The sequence below is a fragment of the Pelophylax lessonae genome (genome assembly GCF_965119305.1).
Source record: "Pelophylax lessonae genome assembly, chromosome: 2".
NCBI classification, from domain to species: domain Eukaryota; kingdom Metazoa; phylum Chordata; class Amphibia; order Anura; family Ranidae; genus Pelophylax; species Pelophylax lessonae.
Genome location: NC_138769.1, coordinates 303468874 through 303494270, shown reverse-complemented (window position 1 = coordinate 303494270; position 25397 = coordinate 303468874). Strand labels below are relative to the sequence as shown.

General features: G+C 40.8%; 2 protein-coding genes across 2 annotated transcripts in view; one reads left to right on the top strand and one right to left on the bottom strand.

Moving 5' to 3' along the window:
- The window catches only part of ITPR3 (inositol 1,4,5-trisphosphate receptor type 3), a 544698-nt gene extending 542351 nt beyond the window's left edge, over window positions 1–2347 (top strand). Inside the window, exons 57-58 of the mRNA XM_082246986.1 lie at window positions 374–535; window positions 1858–2347. Of these exons, the coding sequence (XP_082103112.1) occupies window positions 374–535; window positions 1858–1962 (267 nt within the window). The 3' untranslated portion in view covers window positions 1963–2347. The remainder of the gene's footprint in view (window positions 1–373; window positions 536–1857) is intronic.
- Window positions 2348–5206: 2859 nt separating this feature from the next.
- Window positions 5207–25397, bottom strand: part of UQCC2 (ubiquinol-cytochrome c reductase complex assembly factor 2) — a 56830-nt gene continuing 36639 nt past the window's right edge. Inside the window, exons 2-4 of the mRNA XM_082246561.1 lie at window positions 11987–12061; window positions 5710–5779; window positions 5207–5403 (exon numbers count right to left, since the gene is read on the bottom strand). Of these exons, the coding sequence (XP_082102687.1) occupies window positions 5306–5403; window positions 5710–5779; window positions 11987–12061 (243 nt within the window). The 3' untranslated portion in view covers window positions 5207–5305. The remainder of the gene's footprint in view (window positions 5404–5709; window positions 5780–11986; window positions 12062–25397) is intronic.

Below are 25397 nucleotides of genomic sequence, written 5' to 3'. Positions count from 1 at the left end.
CCTCATTTTGGAGGAATTTCCTATCACTTCCTGTTTTGGCTATGTGACAAGAAGTAAAGGGAAATCTCCCCACTTGGAGACAGATGGGAAATGGGTAAAAAAAAAAAAAAAAAAAAATGATGGAGCTAACTCTCCCTTTTATTCAAAATAAAAGTTTTTCTATTAGTTCTAATTTAAACATTGTGAAAAAAACAATACTTTTAATTATCAGTAAAAAAAGAACTAAAAAGACAGAAAATATTTGATAACAATAGGAATGCTAATCATTATTATATTTTTGAAGACATCACTGTTAAAATAATGCATTAACTGATGACATTATATAGAATTGTAAGCGTTCTAACTGAATATGCATTTATGTTTTCTTCTGTAGAGTAAGAACCTGGACTGGTTCCCCAGGATGAGAGCGATGTCTTTAGTCAGTAATGAAGGGGAGGGAGAGCAAAATGAGATCCGTGGTCTACAGGACAAACTCAACTCAACCATGCGGCTCGTAACGCATTTAACATCACAGCTCAATGAGCTGAAAGAACAGGTATGGCTTCTGAATTTCTCTTAACTATATTATTCATCTTCATCTAGATGTCCAGTTGGTCAAATCCAAAATAAACAAAATGACTATTTTATGAAACCTAGCAACATTTGCATTTATTTTCCCTATCATATGGGTCATTTTGGACTGTGAACTTTAGTAAATCCAAGGTCCTAAAACCTAAAAAGGTCTTCAACTTTCAAACTCTCACCCTTCCACTAGAAACCTCTTCAAGGCTGCCCATACTCAGCATTGCTACTCGGCTTTCTTAGGCCCTGTTCCAATCTCGCATAGCCGCAATGAGCGTTCCCATTTTTGTATTATAAAGCGCGATTTAGACACGTTTCTGCAAGACGTGCATAGGGCAGCCCATTCACTTCCAAAGAGCTGCCTTTTGCGCATTTGTCACCCAAAAGAAGCTCCTGCTCCTTTTTGAGTGACAAGCTGTGAGTGGTTTTTAAAGGTGCGTTTTTCTGGGATTATCATGCAACTCTGTTGTGCGATAATTGCGGCAACAATCACACTGTGCTTGGGGTGCCTTTAAAAACAAATGCCACCCAAACGCACATCATGCACTTTACTTCAACTTGGAATTGTAGGCAGAATCAAGAGAATTCCAAGTCACCAAGCGTGATTGGGAAATGAAAACAAAACCTATTCTGCAGGTGAAGTCCAGAAACCTATTAATAATCAATCAATGGTTTTCCAAGAGCATGTTTCCTCATAAAGTGCAATGTGCTTGTATTGAACAATACAACAGTGATTACATGAAGTGGTTTGGAGATGTAAGGAGTCATCATAGGATTGTGTCTGTATACAGCCCTGAAAAATGTCCTACGATTCATTATGCCACCACCATCAGGTTACTTCACTAAGCTTGAACACATTTGCAATTTGCTGTAACATTTGCAGCCATGCATTGCATGTTCACCATTTTATGGTTACATTCTCCAAATATAAAAATATTTTAATACATTATAATCCAAATATACAATTCTACTTTCGTTTAAAATCTCTTTTCCACACCGACCAATTATTGAACAAGTTATTAAGAGTAGTGTATATGTGCACTCTGATTGGGCCTGACACCATCTCCTATGCACTTGTTAGACGCATTCCCCTTAACAGGTTTATTATGAAACAACATTGTTTTTATTTGACTGGTTTTGTCAGGACATAAACCTGCACAGCAAGCAGTTTATTACTCGCTTAAATATCCAGCCTTAGAAATTAACATATGCTGTGCTTCACTGTGTCAGTACTGTGGCAGAAAGCAATTTAGATACATATTTGATACATTTCCTCCTTGTACATTTTTCATTTAGATGACCGAGCAACGGAAGAGACGGCAGCGGATGGGATTTGTAGATGTACAAGCGAATGCGGGACATGCAGCAGCAAGCAATCAGATAGTAGCCAGCCAGTCTTAGTGCGCTTATGCACTGGAAATTAATTCTGCACTGTAAAACTATGTTGTGGACTACTTTTGAACACATTGCCAATGATGTTACAGTGGTGAAAAATGCTGCTTTTTACATTCAAGAAAGGAGGATATTCAATGTAAATTACAGCCACTGTTTACAATGGCAGCAATTCACTGCAAAATTAGAATATATCTATACACACAAACACAAACACTAAAATAAATGCTGAAATCATATCCTGTCTTTGTTATGTCATGTCATTCATGTTTGTATGGCACACAATTAACACAGCAGTAATTGTACCACTAAAAAGATTTCTATGAAGCAGTACTTCAAACGGTGGCCACCAAACCCCCAATAGGCAGTCGTAATACTGAGTAAGGGAGTTTGTTAAAACCTGCAAAATTAAAGATTAACTTTATTTAAATGGTGCTAAAGAAATATATAATCTACTTGTTATTATAAAGTGGAACTCCAGGAATTCACAGCAATTTTAAAAATATGCTGGTTTAGTAGAGGTTAAGTCCAATGAGGTGTACATCACCTCATAGACTGCTCTCTTTTGTTTTCTATTTACTGAGCACAGAAGTACAGCCTTATCTATACTTCCAGAACTCTGACAGGGGAGAGGCACTCTTCTACACAGCAGTCATTCTGCCCACCCCTCCACCAACCCCACTTTGTATTTTGTGTATGGTTTCACAGAACGCAAAGCCTTCTATCATTGGGCAAGAGAATATGAGGGGCGGGCAGAGTACTGCAAATGATACTGGAGCTGCAAGATTAGAGACCCATAGGTGGAGCAGCAGAAGTATGGGGATGACTGCACTTCCAGCACTCAGTAAAAATGTAAATAAAAGGGATACATCAACGGGTTGGCATACACTTAGTTGGGAATAAACCAGCACAATGTTAAAAGTGCTGCAATTCCTAGAGTTCATCTTTTAACTGTCATTAAACCCTCCAATATTTGTGTACATATCTTTCAAATTGGGTTCTTTACATGTGTGCATATGCTTGTTTTCATCCAATAGTTATTTTTTTTTTTATAAATTAAAATGGTTGATGGTTTCATTTCCATGCCCCACTGTCAGTGTCAACTTCATCACAGCCAAACTTGTATCTACTGCATTGCCACTCTTCATGCTCCCCATAACTCTTGTTGCAAAGCCCTTGATTTCACTCATTTCACCTTTTGAAGCTGCCCCGTGTGATTTTTTTCATCACTAGTGGGTCACCTTTAGCTGCTTGAGTGACATTAGCTCTGTACCCGCCCCCCCCCCCCCCAACATAATGACTTGGGCTGTCCATCAGAACAAACGCTGCCTTCACCATTCAAAACTGTAGTTTATTATTTTTTATCAAATGTAGAATAGTTTTTTTTCCAGTTAAATTTACACCACATGACTGCAACAGCACCAATCTGTGCTTGGCAGTCATCTGTTGATCGTGGGTGCAATGCTCTGCTTAGAAAACAAATAAATGCACTTTTTTTTTTTCTCGCCTGCAAAAATAAAAAAAAAAGTATTTATTTTTTTGGGTGAACTTCTCTTTTAATGCTTCTCTTCAGTGATTTGTTACAAATTTTGGTTGAGCTGGTAAAGTTCCCCCTTGCAGCGAATGCTGGCTACACGCCTTGCAATATTGTCATCCATAAATTGCTTTCTAGCAGCCAATATACTATAAATCAGGTGTGGAAATGCCTTCTAGAAAGGTAATAAGGTGCCTTTGATTGATATAAACCCCATTTTTGATCATTTGGCCTTTGGAAAAATAAATAAAAGAAAGAAATGGTTGTGAAAACCAACAAATGCTGGCCCCAAGTATGGTCATTTTAAGGCAGTTAAGATCAATAAATGGATCAATGCAATCTACCCTGTATCTATAGAAGCTGTAAAAAACAATAACTATTGGGGGTTTATTGCCCTGATAGGTTTGTTTTTTTGCAAGTACTGCGTTTAGTCAGCAGCACTCTAAAGCCAAACATAGATGGAGCAATTTTCTGTCCTGCAACCATGAAACAAAATCGCTTGATTACCCCATCAACACCGTGGCTCACTACCCTCCCGGGAGAACACATGGATTACTGCTAGCAGCTATAATAGCCACCTACAATAATTGCATGTAAAATCCGACACTCTGGTTGTACCCAAGTTGATTCAGCCTGCCCATACATGGTTCTGAACCAGCCAAGGTTCTAACTGTCTAAGGCCATCTTGAAGAGGAGCTCCGGGCTCCTTCAGAAAAAAATTAAAAGTCAGCAGCTACAAATACTGTAGCTACTAACTTTTTTTAGGGCACTTACCTGTCCAGGCATCCAGCAGTGTCCTCGCCCAAGCCGATTATACAATTGGCTATCGGGTGCTGGCTCCGCCATCTTGGATAAGGCCTTGTGGCTTCCCAGCCATTTTCCTACTGCTTATGCAGAATGGGCTGCAGTCTTTTGGGTTCTGTGAAGTGTCCAAGAAAGGGGGGGGGGTGAACTTCTGTCTCAGTTTGAAATGGGAGGGGGTACCTTCGTACCATCTCCCCCCTAAAAGGTGCCAAATGTGGCAAGGAAAGGGGGGGGGGGGAGGCAAACAAGCGGAGATTCCCCTTCTGGTCGGAGCTCCGCTTTAAGGGCTTGTTCTCATACAAGGCAGCCTTTTGCCACCATTGTGCTGAATCATTTTTCAGAATATGGTTGACAGGCATCTGGTAGGCAATTTGTCGTCTCCTCTCAACCTATTTAAGCCCTAAAAAGGTTGAACCACTGTGCTACTACTGCATGCATTGCACATTCCTATAACGTTAATAGGCTTTGTTTGACGTACTGCCCCCTGAATGTGACAGGGGGTGTACAGCCCTGAACAACAGCATGTCTTTGTTTTGGTGGGCGAGTGATAAAACCACAACTCAATCACCTGCTTTTACTCACCCTTGGCTGGAAGTCTCAACAATTCCTATTACCTTTTGAACAACATCTAGTGGTCAGAGGACAGTTCAATATTGTGCTGTAAATCAGTTTGCAATTTTTACAGCGCTGAAATTGTAGCAGCTCAAAATGAAGAAAACACCAAGTGCATACACCTGATATTATGTAATCCAGGAAGTTTAGATTGGCCAGAATAACTAAAACCGTACAACTTCTTGCAAAGCGAGGTTAAATAAAAATGTGCATATCGAAAAGTTAAATCCACATATTTCTCAGGGCATGCACCTGGCATTTGTTCAGACATTTCCATGGGTTAAAGTAAGAACACACAAGGAATGGGAAGGAAAAGGCCTGTTTATTAGGAGAGACTGTATATAGCAGATGGGGTTTGTTCAGGAAGGGAGTGCACATGGATTGTTCTGATAACAATAAGAGTTACTCCTTTGCTCCATCCTGAGGGGATTTAACATTAAACTTGTCCATGAGTCTCTTCCACATTCCTCTTTTCATTTCATCCATCTGTTGCAGACTGTCTGTAGCAATAAAGGACATTTTATTTGCTGAATAAAACAGTATCAGTAATATGACTTTATGGCTTATAAAACACAAGTCATCACAAATATAAATGTTTACATGAATATAAAATATATTTGCAATAAAATAAATATTTCCTGTACTCTAAAGCTGATGTAATAAAGAAAAACATCTAACTGTAAATAAAAATGTATATGGCAAAAGTTCTGCTTCTCCAAGTCTGCTACTCACTGAGGCAAGTGGTCAAAGTAAGTAATGCACAGAAACAAAAAAGGCAGCAGATATTATATGAATAAATGGCTTACCAGTTGCAAGTACCATTCTGTATTCCTCAGCAGTGATCTCTGTAAAACTTGTATCCTGAAGCCGTGGATACTTGGGGGGGGGGGGGGGGGGGAGAAAAAAGCAACAGATTTTTAAAAACCTACATGCTGCTTTGAATAAGCTATTGAAGCAATATATAATAATTTACAATGTACTTGTGTGCCCCCTGCTGGACAAAGCTATTGATATTTGCGTGAGGAGAATGCAAAGCCACACAAGAGAAAAATGCATCAATATTTGAGAGTGAAAAAGCATCCAAGACCACCAAAAGCCATGCACATTCAGTCATCTTCCCGCTTTGAACCTACAGAACAGAAATTGAACGGAAATCTCCTTTTTTGGACACATCAAAAAAGAAAAACTGACTGCACCCTCTATTTGAGAAAAAAAAAAAAGTGTGCCAAGCATCCTTGCTGAATGACTGCAGAGAGAATCCCTGGAGTGATTTTCAGAATCTATGTAAACTTATTACGAAAGTTTTTGTTTGCACAGTTCTGTACACTTACTTTGATGTAGCAGTAATGTATCATCTTGTACTAGACAGGAAGCATAGTAAAAACAACTACTATACAAAACGTGACCACCTCTGCGAATAATAGAATTGTTGCAAGGTCAAGTCTTTTCGGGGTGGCAGGTATGATGAACAAGTCATTCCCAAATTCCCCTTTGAGTGTAGGTTCACACCGAGGCCAGTTTGAAATCATGCGAGATCAGCTGATCTCGCACAATTTCAAACAGGACTTCCTAGCCATTTCACAGAAATCTGTGCGGGTTCCTGCACAGATACCTATTGAAATAGCGCCGCCCCCCGAATCGGCAAAAGTAGTGCAGAAACTATATTTGGGAATCGGTGCAGCGCTGCAAAATCAGCATCCCACCGATTCGGGCGATGCCATTGCCGGCAATTGGCTCCGATTTGACATGTCAAATTGTATGTCAAAAACGGACCAGTGTGAAAGTGGGCTGACGGACTATGAACAAATGTTCTTCCTGCAGTATTTTAGGGCGGTCCAAGGAAAGCCAGACCAACAATTCCTGCCAACATATCCAGGGGTCTGTTACTTTCTCATCTCTGTTGGATTAACCTCATTCACCTCCAGTGATAGATCACCAAGGACAACTACAACCAACACCTCCTTATTTAACCACTTTAGCCCCGGATGATTTTGCTGCTTAAATGACCAGGCCCTATTTTGCGATTCGGCACTGCGTTACTTTAACGGACAATTGTGCGATCGTGGGACGCTGTACCCAAATAAAATGGACGTCCTTTCCCCCCCCCCCCCACGAATAGAGCTTTCTTTTGGTGGTATTTGATAACCTGTGCAATTTTTATTTTTGCGCTATAAAACAAAAAAAGACAATTTAAAAAAAAATATATATACAGTGGGTACGGAAAGTATTCAGACCCCCTTAAATTTTTCACTCTGTTATATTGCAGCCATTTGCTAAAATCATTTAAGTTCATTCTTCTTCCTCATGAATGTACACATAGCACCCCATACTGACAGAAAAACACAGAATTGTTGACCTTGTTGCAGATTTATTAAAAAAGAAAAACTGAAATATCACATGGTCCTAAGTATTCAGACCCTTTGCTGTGACACTCATATATTTAACTCAGGTGCTTTCCATTTCTTCTGATCATCCTTGAGATGGTTCTACACCTTCATTTGAGTCCAGCTGTGTTTAATTATACTGATTGGACTTGATTAGGAAAGCCACACACCTGTCTAAATAAGACCTTCCAGATCACAATGCATGTCAGAGCAAATGAGAATCATGAGGTCAAAGGAACTGCCTGAAGAGCTCAGAGACAGAATTGTGGCAAGGCACAGATCTGGCCAAGGTTACAAAAAGATTTCTGCTGCACTTAAGGTTCCTAAGAGCACAGTGGCCTCCATAATCCTCAAATGGAAGACATTTGGGACGACCAGAACCCTTCCTAGAGCTGGCCGTCCGGCCAAACTGAGCTATCGGGGGAGAAGAGCCTTGGTGAGAAAGGTAAAGAAGAACCCAAAGATCACGGTGGCTGAGCTCCAGAGATGCAGTCAGGAGATGGGAGAAAGTTGTAGAAAGTCAACCATCACTGCAGCCCTCCACCAGTCGGGGCTTTATGGCAGAGTAGCCCGACGGAAGCCTCTCCTCAGTGTAAGACACATGAAAGCCCGCATGGAGTTTGCTAAAAAAACACCTGAAGGACTCCAAGATGGTGAGAAATAAGATTCTCTGGTCTGATGAGACCAAAATAGAACTTTTTGGCCTTAATTCTAAGCGGTGTTTTTCAGCTGCAGGGACAGGATGACTGGTTGCAATCGAGGGAAAGATGAATGCGGCCAAGTACAGGGATATCCTGGACAAAAACCTTCTCCAGAGTGCTCTGGACCTCAGACTGGGCTGAAGGTTTACCTTCCAACAAGACAATGACCCTAAGCACACAGCTAAAATAACGAAGGAGTGGCTTCACAACAACTCCGTGACTGTTCTTGAATGGCCCAGCCAGAGCCCTGACTTAAACCCAATTGAGCATCTCTGGAGAGACCTAAAAAATGGCTGTCCACCAACGTTTACCATCCAACCTGACAGAACTGGAGAGGATCTGCAAGGAGGAATGGCAGAGGATCCCCAAATCCAGGTGTGAAAGACTTGTTGCATCTTTCCCAAAAAGACTCCTGGCTGTATTAGATCAAAAGGGGGCTTCTACTAAATACTGAGCAAAGGGTCTGAATACTTAGGACCATGTGATATTTCAGTTTTTCTTTTTTAATAAATCTGCAACAATGTCAACAATTCTGTGTTTTTCTGTCAGTATGGGGTGCTATGTGTACATTCATGAGGAAGAAGAATGAACTTAAATGATTTTAGCAAATGGCTGCAATATAACAAAGAGTGAAAAATTTAAGGGGGTCTGAAGACTTTCAGTACCCACTGTATATATTTTTCACATTCTGCTATAGAACATTCCCAAAAAAAAAAAAAGTAAAAATCAAATTTTTTTAACATTTTAGGCCAATTTGTTTCCTGCTACATATTTTGGGTAAAAAAAAAAAAAAAAAAATATATCGCAATAAGCATATTTTGATTGGTTTGCACAAAAGTTATTGCATCTACTAACTACGAGAAAGATTTATGTCATTTTTGTTTATTTTTTTACAAGTAATGGCGGCGATCTGCGATTTTTTGCGGGACTGCGACATTGTGGGAGACAGATCGAACCCCTAACTGACATTTTTTACACTTTTGGAGGGGATCAGTGACATTACTACAGTAATCAGTGCTAAAAATATGCACTATTACTGTAATAATGCCATTGGCAGGGAAGGGGCTAATACTATTCGTGATCAAGGGGTTAAATGTAAGCCTAGGGGAGTGATTCTAACTGTAGAGGGGGGTTGGGCTTGTGAGATCATCAAACAGACATGGATCCTTTATAGCAGGATCACATAGCCTCTATGATCACTTCAGGGAGAAGGACAGATGGCTGTGTTTACATCAGTCGTCCGTCCTTCTCTGTCAGCGGGGGGAGATCGCGAGTGGCCGGCGGCCATCGGAGCCGCCTGTCACACGCACTGGCTCCCCAGCTGACGAGTCTGCTGAGCAAGCGACATAGTACTACGGCGGTTTGCCCAGGAGCGGCCGCCTGCCGCAGTAAATCTGCGGTGGGCAGTCGTCAAGTGGTTAAAGTATTGGCTTTGCTCAAAGTAGTTTTACAGCTCATGACCGACCATAGGTAAAAAAAAAAAAAATCAGAATGTACATACAGAATTAAAGAATACATTAAGTGTCGGTTCACACTACTCCGACTTGGGAAGCGACTTGAGTGCCCTCAAGTCGCTTGTCATAACAAATGCAATGTAAACGAATGAGAGCCGTCCTAATATGTACTAATGAAGTCGCTCCGACTTCAGAAAAGTTTCCTGTACTACTTCAAGGCAACTTGTATACGACTTGTGCCCATAGACTTCAATGGGAGTCGCCTCCAAGTCGGATCCTTATCTTTTGTCAAGCGACTGATCAGACTTTCCAGGAAGAAGAAGGAAAATTACCCAGGCATGCCACAGTGCAGCCACGCCTCCACTTCCCATATACCATTATCTCTGCCTTGCCTGGTTATATTGCTCCTGCTTTCCTGCTATAATGTCCTCCAGACGCCGCAGAGAAGTAGTTAGGAGAGAGTTGGTGGACAATGAGCTGCTGATCCGGCTGGTGAAGCAGCGTCCAGTATTATATGATACTACAGATGCCAATTATAAAGACCAGACAAAGCGAGATAATGCGTGGCTGGAGATAGCGCGCATAATAGTGGAGGACTGGGAAATGCTGTCTCTGGATGAGCGCTCTGAAAAATTTAAGTTGAACTTCTTTTTTCATTTCTTCTTTAACTGATTGTCGGCACTGGTGGACACTGATAGGTGGCAGTGGTGGACAGTGGCACTGGTGGACACTGATAAGTGTTCCTCATATGCTGCTCTAAAACTTGGATATAATCTTTCAACATTAATGGTGCCTTTCCATATGTGCAAGTTGCCCATTCCATATACACTAATGCACTCCCGTGCCATCAGAGGTGCAGGTTTTTATACTGAGCGCTGATAAGCCAGGAGGCCCTCCTCGCTTTAGTCCGGAGGACACAGAGCCCATGGTCATCAAAAAGATGTCAAATCTCAATTCATCTGACTGCAGAACCGGTTTCAACTTTGCAACAGACATTTCATACGAGTTTTGGACCAGAGAAGACGTCAGTGTTTTTTAATCATGTTTAGATATGGCTTCTTCTTTGTATGATAGAGCTTTACCTTGCATTTTTTGGATGGCACTGTGAACTGTGTTCAAAGCCAGTGATTTTTGGAAGTATTCCTGAGCCCAAGCAGTGATGTCCATCACATAATCATGCCTCTTTTAATGTAGTGCCATCTGTGGGCTTGAAGATCACTGGCATCCAATATTGCTGTGTCCTTTGTGCACAGAAATCTCACCAGATTCTCAGAATCTTGATATTATGTTCTGTAGATGATTATATATTTAAAGTTTTTGCAATTTTACATTAAAGAACATTATTCTGAAATAGTTTGACACTTTTTAATTGTAGCTTTTAACAGATTGGTGAATCTCTTCCCATCTTTTCTTCTGAGATACTCCGACTCTCTAGGATGCTCTTTTTATACTCAATCAGGTTATTACCTTAATGCCAACTAACCAAATTAGTTACTTAAAGCGGTTGTAAACCCGAAAAAAAAACCCTGCAAGACAAAGGCATAATGAGCTAGTATACATCGCATACTAGCTCATTATGTATTACTTACCTTAGAACGAAGCCCCGACATGGACCCCCGGACACCGCTGCGGGCGCTGCCATGATCCCTCTGCGTATCTTCCGGGTTCGGCGGCTCCGGCGCTGTGATTGGCCCGGAGCCGTGATGACGTCACTCCCGCGTGGGAGTGATTTTCCGGCAAGCTCCCTGCAAGGAAAGCTGAAGGTCAGCTGGACCTTCAGAGCGCATTCGCCGCTCGCGTGAGCGGCTGCATGCACTGCAAATATCTCCTAAACTGTGCCGGTTTAGGAGATATTAATTATACCTACAGGTAAGCCTTATTATAGGCTTACCTGTAGTTAAAAGTGTCAAAAAGCGGGATACAACCGCTTTAATACCACTTACTCTGGTAGCTTTTGTTGCCCTGTCCCAACTTTGAGACATATTGCTGCTATCAATTTCAAAATTACCTTTTTCCCCCCCCTCAAAATAGTACATTTTCTCAGTTTAACATTTTCTATTGTGAATGCAATATGGGTTTTTGAGATTTGCAAATCATTTCATTCTGTTTTTTTTGGGGATTTTACGCAGCGTCCTAACTTTTTTGGAATTGGGATTGTAGTTTGGAATTATAATGTACATGTGCCACATATAAGTATATGCATGACTATCCGCTTAGAGTGGCACAGCGACTGCTCTTCACTGCAAATCTATAGATCTGCTTAGATTATATTTTTTAATAGCTTCTTTTAGCAGTCATTCAGCAAGAATGCATCAACTAATAAAAAGGGGATTGAAAGTGCAGTTACTTCAACAAGTTATGAGCACAGAAAAAAAAAACACAACACATGAGACACAAATATGACATTCAAAACTTTCCTGCACATGTACTAGACTTTCCCTTTGAATTCAAACCTATAAAATGTGGTGATGTGATTTAGGTTAACTGGAGAGGAAGTATAAATAACTGCATTCTGTAGAAGAGTGAGAATATACTATGGAATACCTTTTCTTTATAATAATTGCTGTTTATCCTATTCAGACTCTCATACATTTGGTCACATACTTCTGGATCTTGAACCTGCAATAAACAGTAATTGCAAACTAGAATTACTACACGAACGAAAGCTGTAAAAATGAATTCTTCACAATTTAAAAGTGGTAACATTGATATGACTGCCCAGGTTCCCCACAGAATTAGAACTAGCAAGGAGGTTTGAGATAAACATGTTTTTTTATCTATAATTTACATGATTATGCCAGAATAATTAAATTCATGTTACAAGTTCTATTATTTGCTGTAGACATCTTACAGGACTCTAATATCAAGGAACAATTCATAAAATTTCTGCGCTACAAAGCAGCACCATTTTTATTTCCTTTATGGAGTTTTCCATTTTTAGCTCATTAGCGATTCTACCAGAGCAATTTTAAAAATCTTGCACACGTTGAAATCTGTTTTTTTGCTAAAACTACTGTAAACTTCACAAAAAGTATGTATTTTCTGAAAACAGAGACCTCGGAGAAGAAAATGGTGTTAGTTGCAATTTTTTATAATACACAATATTTGCATATTGCATGCAAATGCATAGTTTCAGGAAAAATTAATTTAATAGCAAAACAAACAGTATTACACCCATATTTCTGGTAGAATAAAGATTGGGCTGTGTTAAGCCAAGTCTTAAAATTGTACAAGCCCGTGGAATCACAAAAACATTATGGTACAGGCCAGTCAAGTTACTTCACCCCAAACCCACTGATTCATATCTTTACCTTGTTTGTGCACTGGTGCGCAGTCATGTTGGAACAGGAAGGGGCCATCCCCAAACTGTTCCCACAAAACTGGGGGGATGAAAATGTCCAAAAGGTCTTGTTATGCTGACGCCTTAGGAGCTCCCTTCACTAGAGGCCAGACTCAACCCCTGAAAACAAAAAAAAAAAAAAAAACGAACAATCCCACACCATAATCCCCCTCCACCAAATGAGGACTAGAGAACAAAGCAAGGTCCATAAAGACATGGATCAGCGAGTTTGGGATGAAGGAACTTGACTGGCCTGACCTCAGCCTGATAGAACACCTTTGGGATGAATTAGAGTTGAGACTGTGAGCCAGGCCTTCTCGTCCACATCAGTGTCTGACCTCACAAATGCGTTTCTAGAAGAATGGTCAAACATTCCTATAGACACTCCTAAACCTTGTGGACAGTCTTCCCAGAAGAGTTAAAGCTGTTATAGCTGCAAAGGGTGGGCCAACTCAATATTGAACCCTATGGACTAAGACTGAGATGCCAATTAAGTTCATGTGCGTGTAAAGGCAGGTGTCCCAATATTTTTGGTAATATAGTGTATGCATCCACCAAGGAAGAGAAGGAAAAAGGTTCACTGGCTTTCAATGCCACCAAAGATTCAATTGTACCTCTCCCTCATGGACAATGAGCAAAAATGCCAATATTATATACTCATCTTCTATATGGTGTGGCGCTTTAATTTTTGCACATTGCTCAAGTGTTGTTTATCTATATTACTATATACTTACCTTTTATATGATGTAGCGCCTTACTTTTTACTTTCAGTGCAAAATTTTAAAGTGTTGGTTTCACTTAAGCAGACACACTATACCACGTTTTTAGTGATTCTTGAAGTGATAAGGGGTAGGCACCCTCCTCTTTTCACATTAAAGGATAAGTCCACCCTAACACTAAAATCGCTACATCTACAGACAGACAATCTAAGACTAACCTATCTAACCCTGTAAAGAAGAAATCAGTATACTTACCTTTTTTGAAGCAGCTCTGGTTCAATCCCACATTGAGCTGTCAGCGGCAGCTTCGTTGTGGAGGCAGGTGCAGAGGAGGCAGCCGACAACGGAAGCCCTATAGTAACTCTAATAGTGACAACATTTCCCAGCCGTTGTCTGCTGTGCCACCTGCAGAGCTTCTGCCACTGGAGACCGGACCGGCTTCAAAAAAGTTATGTATAGCGATTTCTTGTTTAGATGCTTCGATATATTAGTCTTAGATTGTGGATGTCTGTAGATGTAGAGATTTTAGTGTTAGGGTGGACTTCTCCTTTAAGATAAAAATGCATAGTGTTTAGTACCACTTTAATTAGTACTTGAAACGCATAAATTGCACCTGTGCCAGTAAAAGAGTTGCACAATCTAGTCATCCCTGACCTCTCTAGCTGCTTGTATTGTGAATTAATTCATTCTCAAATAGCACAACAATCACTGAGGTAGTTTCATTACAGCTCAAAACGTTATATTAGAAAGCTGGCAGCAAGCCATGATTTTGCAGCATACCGACCTGTAGGATTTACAGATGTTCAGCACAGCCAGCCTGTCAAAATCAACAATAGGTGGCCAACTGCACAAATCTCCAAGCGCATCTCAGAACTTACATCTGTAAAAGTTCAGTGAACAGATCACAACACAGTCTGTCTGTATTCTGATTTGGGTGTGGGACCTGCGCTGCCTGTTAGGTCAGCTGACAAAATCGACTAGCATTTTAAAGCAGAACTTTAGCTGGTCCTTTACTTACAGCAGTTTGTTATTTTGTTTTTTTAATAGAATCAAGGTTTTATATAAATGAAAAAAAAGCTGGCCACTGTAAGCACCCATGTCAGTGTTAGACCCCGTTCACACTGGGGCGACCTGTCAGGCGACCTGGTCGCCTGACAGGTCGCCTGCCATAAAGAAGCTGTGGACCCGTTCTAATAGGAGCGACACAAGAAAAAGGGTCCGGAGCGACCTGCATTGACTTCAATGATATGAAGTCCGTGCCGGCCGCTCTGAGGTTGCGGTGCGAGCTGCGCACTGTGACCTGTGAGGCCGCCCCGGCAAGTAGCATCGCCCCAGTGTGAACGGGGTCTTAAATGGCTTTTATCAAAATATATTTATTGTGTCAATTTTGCGAGACAGCTTGGTCTGGTAAAGGTAGTTGAAAAAAGACTTATTGGCCAGATTACCAGGTGAAAATAAAGGAAAAATATCTATTTAAAAAATGGTTTGCTGGAGTTCAGCTAGTGCATCTAATGCTACTCTATTTCTAGACTGACAGACAATGCTGATGTCCAAAGTTTCCTTCACTGCTCCTCCCAGTGCAGTGGAGACAGAAAAATCTTTCTGGCCAGATCAAGAAGCGAAAAGAATAAATAAATATTTTTCTGTACTAGCACTGAACTGTATGCACGCAGGCAGTCCATAGAAGTGGATAGACATGTATCGGCTGTATGGACTCACCTTGTACAGCTGAGTTTGACAGGTTTGCAGGGACTGATTGACCGGTGCATGGACCCATACACAGAGCCTGTGCATCCAGGTCCATGCACTAGTTCCTGTGTACCGGTCAAATGCAATACATGTACATGGTACAACAGACACATATCAGGAGTATGAGATGTTGGGGTAACATACATTTTAATAAGGAGGTAGATTTTAACAACCCTGAATTTTTAAGTAATGGCACGGTTGGCACAGTAAAAAGGGCCGAAATGTATAAATCTAGTAGCAGATAATGTTAAAGGTACAGTTTAGAGAAGAAAATAGTTGAAGAACCAGACTGTGTGTTATATGTCCACGTCCCTACAAGTCGTATAATGCTATAAACACTATATGTAGACATGGACTTTATATGGACCTATATTGAGAAACTGCATATCATAAAAACGATTTTATTCCATGAAAAAACATGGTAAAATACTCTATGGTCCTCTGGATGTCACGTGAGCATGTACGAGAGCTGGGATGCATGATCGCTTACGTCACGCTTTAGCATCTTTCGTGAATGTGCGATGGTCCAGTGTGGCTTAGGCTGATCAGAACCATCTTTGAAGTCTGTGTCTTTGTCCAGCATACTGTAAGATCAAGGAAGCATCATCTGAGGTTTTCAGGTGTTGGCTACATTTACTTAGTCATTTGGATAAAACAATTACTCATTTGGATAAAACATTGGCACAAAAACATCAGTAGGTAAGCGGGTGGTGCAATCCGTATGACTATATATTAGAGGTAAGCCAGACTAGATCACACATATGCTGGAATGATGTGAATGATGCAGGACCTAGAGGTGAGCTCCTTTTGGGTTGGTAGGATACAGAATGTTCTGTTAGCAATTACCAGAAAATGTAGTTGTTTATTTACCCCTATATATTGTATCATTTTTCGATCTGCCCCTTTGATGGGCATAAACTGGGAATCCCTGTTATTTGAACATACAAGGTTGACTACTTTCCTGTTCAACTGGCGACTTTTATGTTCTATTACAGCTGTACCATTGGGAGTTTGGTCACCATATCGAAGGTAGGCCCTTGGCATAATTATTTTAGCACCTAAACATACAGTAGTTTTTTCTGGCCTTACTAAAAAAATGTATACATATATGTGCTTGGTTCATAAAGATGTATCTCCATGGGAAAAATACACTTAAATTCCAGTTAATTGTATCATTTGGTACCTTTCTACAAAGATCAAGTGTGGATTCCGATGTATTGGTATGTAGTGTGTAGATTTTTTATCTTCTAAGTGGATAATCCATATATATTGCAGTTAAGAAATTTATATGCCTAAAGGATATATTTATGCTCTGCAGATGTTCTATTGAAGGATTTCCAAAATGCGTTGAGTCTACATGTGCATTGAGTTTGGAATCTATACAGGCCTTGAACTTCTAAGTGGAAAGTATTTTAACCACTTGCCAACAAGCCACTGTAGAACGTATAACAGTAATACGGCGGCAGGTCGGCAGGTTCCAGTAAATCGCCGTATCTACAGAAGCGATCCTAGGGGCGTGTGCCCACTCGCCAGCGGGGAAGCTGATCCATGGGGCCGGCGGCCTCGATTGCCGCCGGGCACCCGCGATCACTCCCTGTGAAGAGAGAACGGCGGTCTGCTGCTGTAAACTATTTTACAGCAGATTACGGCAGATCGTTGTGCTCTTTCAGGAATCAATACAGAGCTCCTGTGTTCCTCCTATTTAGGAACAGAGGTCTCTGTATTGATTTTACAATAAGTAAGACTCACACTTAACCCTTTGATCGCCCCTGGTGTTAACCCCTTCCCTGCCAGTGTCCTTATTACAGTAACAGTGCATATTTTTAGCACCAATTACTGTAGTAATGTTACTGGTCCCCCCAAAAGTGTCAAAAATTTCAGTTAGGGGTCCGATCTGTCCGCTGCAATGTTGCAGTCCCACTAAAAATCGCTTATCGCCACCATTACTAGTAAAAAAATAAAATAAAAAATGACAAATCTTTCCCCTAGTTTGTAGACATGATAATTTTTGCGCAAACCGCTTATTGGGATTTGTTTTACCAAAATTCAAATTGGCCTAAAATTGGTTTTTAAATTATTTTTTTGGAGGGAATGTTGTATAGCAGAAAGTGAAAAATTGATTTTTTTTTTTTTCAAAATTGTCGCTCTTTTGTTTATAGCGCAAAAAAAAAAAAAAAAAAAAAAAAAAACAAAAAAAAAAAAACGCACAGGTGATCAAATACCACCAAAAGAAAGCGCTTATTGTGGGAGAAAAAGGACAATTTTATTTGGGTACAGCGTCGCACAATTTTGCATTAAAGTAACGCAGTTCCGAATCGCAAAAAAATGGCCTGGTCATTAAGGGGGTTAAACCTTCCAGTCCAGAAGTGGTTAACATGATTTCTAAACGATTTTTAATGGAATAAAATAAAAAAGTGTTTTTATAATGCTTAGTTTCTCTATATATGTCCACATACAGTCCATGACTACAAATAATGTTTATAGTATTATACAGTTTATAGAAGCCCCAACTAGGAATGATGCTCTGCTGGACCTGGTAATCTCAAATCAAGCGGAGCTTATTACCAGTGTTCATGTAAGAGAACATCTGGGTAACAGTGACCAAAACATTATTCCATTAATGTAAGCAACAAGCACACACTGGAAAGATAAAAACACGGAATTGTAACATTTTCCAAGGCTGATCTCCAAGACAAACTAAAAAGGGAATATTTATATCAAAGAACACACAACAGAAACAGGAATGTTTAAAATTCACTGTATGCAAAAACACACTGAAAACTATATTCCCATGAACAATAAGTTGAAAAGCTTAAAAAAAAAAAAAAAAAACTTATAAAAAAAAGGATAAGAAAAGCTCATTAAAGGCCCCTTTCACATTTGGAGTTCGTTTGGACTCCGTTTTTCTCAGCGGGGGATCGATCCGCTGGGGAGCAGAGAGATGACATCTCTCCACCCACCATGCATCACTGCTTATTTGCCCCCCAACAGCAGGCCAATTCAATATCGGAGCTGCAGCGGGGAGCAGAGAGAGAATATCCTCTCTGGCCGCCCACTCGGCATCACCGTTTTCCTGCCTTCACTCGGAACCCACCACTGCACCGAGGCCTGTCTCTGTGCTCATTAGACCAGTGCTGCCACCAATAAAGTGACAATCCACATCTGGTGGCAGGCAGCATGGCAAGTAACAATCTGCATCCGGTGGCAGGCAGCGTGGCAAGTGACAATCTGCCTTTGGTGGCAGGCAGCATGGCAAGTGACAATCCGCCTCTGGTGGCAGGCAGCATGGCAAGTGACAATCCGCCTCTGGTGGCAGGCAGCATGGCAAGTGACAATCCGCCTCTGGTGGCAGGGGACGTAGCAAGGGACAATCCGCATCTGGTGGCAGGCGGCGTGGCAAGTGACAATCCGCATCTGGTGGCAGGCAGAGTGGAAAGTGACAATCCACATTTGGTGGCAGGCAGAGTGGAAAGTGACAATCCACATCTGGTGACAGGCAACCAGCAAGTGACAATCCACATTTGGTGACAGGCAACATGGCAAGTGGCAAGTGACACTACGCATCTGGTGGCAGGCAACATGGCAAGCGATAAGCTGCGTCTGGTGGCAGGCGACACACTCGGGGCTCCCACTGATTCTGCATTATGGTGAGTTAAACTTTTTAATTTTATATTACAATATAATAATAGAAATAATGCGCTTCAATCACCCTGACACCATATCAACCATGGTGCCGTGATGATTGAAGCGCTAACACCAGTCATTGCCCTGACAAATTGCCAGTAAAATATTGCATAAGCCCCCACACCCACCTGAGCCTTTGCACAATTTTCTTCCACGCAGCCAGTCCCCAGTGCCAAAAAGGTTGGGGACTGCTGCTTTATACAATAATTTAGAGCTGGTGACAGGAGAAAGAGAGAAGACACATATAATAAATAATACTTTCCTCAGCTCCATAATGAACTTGACTTATTAACAGTATTTGCATAGCCCAAAATTGGTATGGTCCAGAAACATTTAGACAAAATAGGATAAAAAAAAAAAAAAAAAAAAGCACCAGAACCTACACAAAAGTGGGCACAACCACCCACTGCATTAACACCATGACCATTTATTAAAAAACACACAATGTTATACTCACAAAATAAGGAATAAATTCCAGCTTTTTAACCCTTCCGCTGCCAGGCCCTATGCTCCAGTTTTAAACTTAGCTGGCCAGGCCATTTTTGCAATTTCCATTATTTTTCATTTACAGCTTTATGAGTTTGTAAAAGACTCCCAAAACCATATCTTTTCTGAAAGCACCTGACCAGTAGAATCAAAGAAGGTGTTGCAAATTTTTAGGGCCTCATGATTTTTGCGCAAATGCTTCTCAAAACAATATTTTTTACTAAAAATACACATTAGCAGATACAAACATTTTACAAAATTACTACTAAATATAAAAGTTTAATCTTTGAGTTAATAAATAAAAAATATTTGTGAAATTTAAATTGGGCCTTTTTACAAAATGGTGAAAATTGAACGTATGCAAAACTGTAAATAACCAAACTTCTCAAAAAATCTGGAGGTTTTCATTTTTCACTTCTAGCTTTCAGAGATTGTAAAAGACCCCCAAAACTGTATATTTTCTGAAAACACATGATTAGTAGAATAAAAAGAAGGTGCTACTAATTTTTGTTCCCCCGTGAGGAAGCAAATGTTACAAAATTCCTGCTTAACTTCCTACTAATATAAAAGTTTAACCTGTATTCAATTAATAAATAACAAATATTTGTAAATTTGAAATGGTGCCTTTATGCGAAATGGTGAAAATCAAACATGCAAAACTGTAAACAACCACATTTTTCTAAAAATCTGTGTGGTTTTATTTTTCACTTACAGCTTTCAGAGATTGTAAAAAAGACCCCCAAACCATAGCTTTTCTGAAAGCACATGACCAGTAGAATAAAAAGAAGGTGCTACTGATTTTTAGAACCCCATGATATTTGCGCAAATGTTTCTCGAAACAATATTTTTGCTAAAAATACACTAAAATCATTACTAGCAGATACAAAACACAGAAAATGTTATAAAATTCCTGCTCAATTCCTACTAATCTAAACGTTCAACCTGTACTGAGTTAACAACAATAATTTGTAGATTTTAAATTGTGCTTTTTCACGAAAAAGTTGAAAATCGAATGTACACAAAACTACAATAAGCATATTTCTATGAAAATCCGGAGGTTTTCATTGTTCACTTACAGCTTTCAGAGTTTGTAAAACAGCCCCCAAACCATATATTTTCTGAAAGCACATGACCAATAGAATAAAAAGAAAGTGCTACTGTAGGGGCACAATAAGTGTGCAACGCAAATGTTTATCAAATTGCTGTTTTAACTCAAAAAAACACTAAAATCTGTATTAGCATACAAAGCACAACATAACTTACAAAATCCCTGCTTAATTCCTACTAAGTCATTGTTCACATGGGGTACGCTCATGGATGGCCACATGGAGAGCCATGTTTACCCACACAGGGGTTGTTTACATGCTGCAGCTGCAATGCATCAGTTTGCACCCGCAAAGTCCCGCAAATGCCCCACAACCGCTTGCAATACATGTGGTTGCAGCACATTGGTCAGCAAAAATGGGGTTAAAACAGGCAGTGAGGAAGCAGTGAGTGGCTTCCTCCCTGCCTGTCAATAGCCACAGGAACATGAACTTAATGCTGATCGGTCTTCGGAGGCAAAGGAGACTAATGCCCCATACACACGTGCAGATTATCTGCAGACTTTTGTCTGCAGACTTACCAAAACCATATAATATGAGGTCAAACCTAAACACTTTCAATTTGTATGCAATCCGGCAGGCCCTTGCACTACATAGAAAAGGTAAGTCTGCAGACAAAAGTCTGCAGATAATCTGCACGTGTGTACGGGGCATTAGATGCCCTAATCTACCCTTAGGCCCCTTCCACACGCTTGCTCAGCTGGGAAACTGTCTGCTGATCCCCACTGAGCAGGCGGATGGCTGGTCCGGGTCCGCTTATGCAGAACAGACACAGCCCGCTCTCCTATATATTGGTGGGATGTACACAGACTGCTGGTCCATTTAACCTGACTGCCATCTGATCCGCTATATGGATAGGGAACGGATCGGCATCCGTCTGTTTTTAGCGTATTGGATGTAGGCGGGTGTAAACGGACATACAGTATCTCACAAAAGTGAGTACACCCCTCACATTTATGTAAATATTTTATTCTATCTTTTCATGTGACAACACTGAAGAAATTACACTTTGCTACAATGTAAAGTAGTGAGTTTAAAGGCAGGCCAGCGTTGTTTCTGTATCGCTCTGCACTGCGCACTATGTGATAGTGCCTGTTCAGGTAATTTTATGAATATTGAGAAGCAATAAAGGTCTTTTTAAATGGTATAAGAACTAGGTCTGGACCTCTATCTTTAATGGACATATGGACTCGTTGGTGAACAGAAAACTTTCTGTCTGTGGAGGAGGTCTGGTGGCTCCATATGATCCATTGTCATCTTATCTGTGATCTCTATGGTTAGAGTGAGAGTTTTATGCTTTATTAGCCCGTCTGGTGACACGGGCTAATCCTAAGGTGAGCAGCTAGTGTGACTGGGTGACGGATTAGCACGAAGTGGAGCACAGTTTTCATATATGTGCATGAATCACCGTATCCACACCTTGGGACATTTCTTCCACTCTTTATTATTCATATTTTATGTGTTAGCGCTGCACTATTTGTATATGTATATGTTGTACTGGGATTTTGGTTTATTGAGCCAGAGCGCATAGCAGCTTTCGTGTGTTTTACATCCAGGTGTGCTGATTTTATTTGTCTTCATTACCTTAACACATTGTTTGACTGGGCAATTACAGCATTTGGCAAATGGCTTTAATGTTAAGTGTAAAGTTACATACTTGGGGGGGGGGGGATAAAAAAAAAAATAAAAATGCATCATGCATCATACATACTAGGAGTAAAACTAGGGGGGAGTCCATGGCGGAGAAGGATCTGGGTGTTCTGGTAGATCATAGACCTAATAGCATGCAATGGAGAGTTGCAGTTTCTAAAAGCAAAAAAAAAAAAAAAAAAGCATAAGGCTCCATGTACACGGGACGCTGGAAATGGCCGTTTAGGAGCAGTTGGGCGTTTTTTTCAGAAGCCCCTGAACCCATCTACATTTTATCTTATCTGTCCATGTACACCAGGTCGTTTACAGTCATTTGCAGGCAGTTGCGTAAAGGGACTGTTTTTAGAACGCAATTATTTGCGTTCGAACGTGTGTTTCCCAGCGTTTCAAACGCACAAACGCGTCCGAACGCGTCTAAACGCGTCTGAACGCGATGACCCGCGTTTAGCGTTCGCGTTTTTCCATTTTAAAGGGGAATAATTTTTTGACCTCTAGGAACGCTTCTAAACGCAAACGCCCGCAAACGCTGCTAAACGCCCGCTAAACGCGGGTACAAACGCGACTGAACGGACGTTTCAAACGTCCTAAAAATTCCAGCATTCAAAGGGACTTTTAACAACGTCCCGTGTACATGGAGCCTAAGAGGTATAGGAGAGTGAGAGAGCAAGAGTGTGAGAGTGAAAAGAGAGAACTTTGCCCCTGTGCAAATTATTAGTAAGATCTCATCTACAATATGCAGTTCAGTTTTGGGCCCCAGTTCACAGAAAGGATATCGGGAAACTGAAAGAAGTGCAGTGAAGAGCAACCAAACTGATAAGAGCCATGGAAAAGCTCAGCCATGAGGAAAGATTAGCTCAAGTGAATATTTTTCATAACAATGTTATAGCAAAGATTGTACCATAATTGTACGATACATTCACAATATCGATGTTATAGCTACGTTTGTACTATTGTATTAAACAATTAGACTCATGAAACAGATATATATTCTGTGTCTATTGGGATCTTAAGCACCTGCCAAATTTTATGCAGCAATTAGTGCAAATTGAATATGCCTTGTAAAGATAGAAGCCAGTGTTTAGGATGCTATTCAGTTAAATGAATATGTGAGCAATGAATCATGCCATAGAAAGCACATCAAAAGCGTGCATGAGCTTCTCTGATTCTGCAGCTCTTTTCATGTTCTTTTGATGCGTTGTGAATTCAGGACCAAACACAGGAATGCAAGGGGGAAAGGAATTAGGTGCAAAGGATAGAACAGAATAAGAAGTATTACACTAAAATAAGCCATTTCCAGACCAAGTTTTTTTTTTTTATATTTACTAAGTACTGTAGTTTGAGAAACAAAGATACACAGAAGCTCCAAATAGATAGGAGCTGTCCGAGAACATATGTATTCTAGGTTTTGAATTTCTGCTTTACATATTTGGGGTGCATTATTTTTAGTAGGGGTATTTCCAATAGGTTTGTAAAAAATGATGGTGAATTCAAAGTCATAGCAGTGAACCACCACCTTCGGAGTACAAAAAACACAAGCATTCCCACATAAACTCACCGGCCACTTTATTAGTTACACCTTGCTAGTACTGGGTTGGACCCCCTTTTGCCCTCAGTACTGCCTTAACTCTTTGTGGCATAGATTTAACAAGGTGTTGAAAACATTTTTCAGGAGATTTTTTGTCCATATTGATATTATAGCGCCACACAGTTGCTGCAGATTTGTCAGCTGCATACCCATGATGCGATTCTCCTGTTCCACCACATGCCAAAGGTGCTTTATTGGATTGAGATCTGGTGACTGTGGAGACCATTGGAATACACTGAAACTCACTGTCATGTTTAACCACTTGCCGACTGCCTAACGCCGATCTACGTCGGCAGTCAGCCCCTCACAGGCAAAGTGACGTAGGGCTACGTCACTAGCTTGTGAGGGTCTAGGGAGCGAGCGCGCGCTCCCGCTCCCGCGTGGTCACGGACCCCCCCGCGCGTGTGACCAGCGGACCCGATGTCCGCCGGTCACTCGGCGATCGGCGGGGGAGAAGGAGAATGTCAGGCAGCTTGTGTAAACAAGCTGCCTGTCATTCTCCTCGCTGTAAAGACACTGATAAAACGGATCTAGTATGTAGATCCGTTGATCAGTGTCCTTACAGCTCAAGCCACAGCCAATCACAGTAGAAAGCACGCCCCTAGGGACACACACAGCCCCTCCCTTCCAAATAAAGTTAACCCCTTCACAACCAGTGTATTTTTACAGTAACAGTGCATATGTATAGCACTGATTACTGTAGAAATGTCACTGGTAACCCCAAAAGTGTCACAAATGTCAGTCAAGGGTCCGATCTGTCCACCCCAATGTCGCAGTACCGCAAAAAAAAAAAAAAAATCGCAGATCGCCGCCATTACGCGTTAAAAAAAAAAAACAACAAAAATGACAAAAATCTTTCCCTTTGTTAGTAAACGCGATAACTTTTGCGCAAACCAATCAAAATACGCTTTTTGCGATTTTTTTTACCAAACATAGGTAGCATAAAACAAATTGGCCGAAAATTTTAAAAAATTTTGATTTTTACTTTTTTTTTGGGGGGAATTTCATATAAAAAAATGTGAAAAATATTGTTATTTTTGCAAAATTGACGCTCTTTTTTTGTGTTTAGCGCGTGATCAAAAAATCGCACAGGTGATCAAATACCACCAAAAGAAAGCTCTGTTTGTGGGAAAAAAAAGAACGTCAAATTCGTTTAGGTACAGCGTCGCACGACCGCGCAATTGTCCGTTAAAGTCACGCAGTGCCGAATCGCAAAATACCCCCTGGTCAGGAAGGGGGTAAAATCTTCCGGGCTTAAGTGGTTAAGAAACCAGTTTGAGATAATTTAAGCTTTGTGACATGGTGCATTATCCTCCTGGAAGTAGCCATCAGAAGAAGGGGAAAACTGTAGTCACAAAGGGATGGATATGGTCAGCAACACTACTCAGGTAGGCTGTGGCATTTAATCAATGCTCAATTGGTACTAAGGGGCCCAAAGTGTGCCAAGAAAATTTCCCCAACACCATTACACCACCAGTCTGAACCGCTGATACAAGTCAGGATAGTTCCATGCTTTCGTGTTGTTTACACAAAATTCTGACCCTACCATCTGAATGTCGCAGCTGAAATGGAGACTCAGACCAGGCAATGTTTTTACAATCCATTTTTGTCCAATTATGGTGAGCCTGTGCGAATTGTA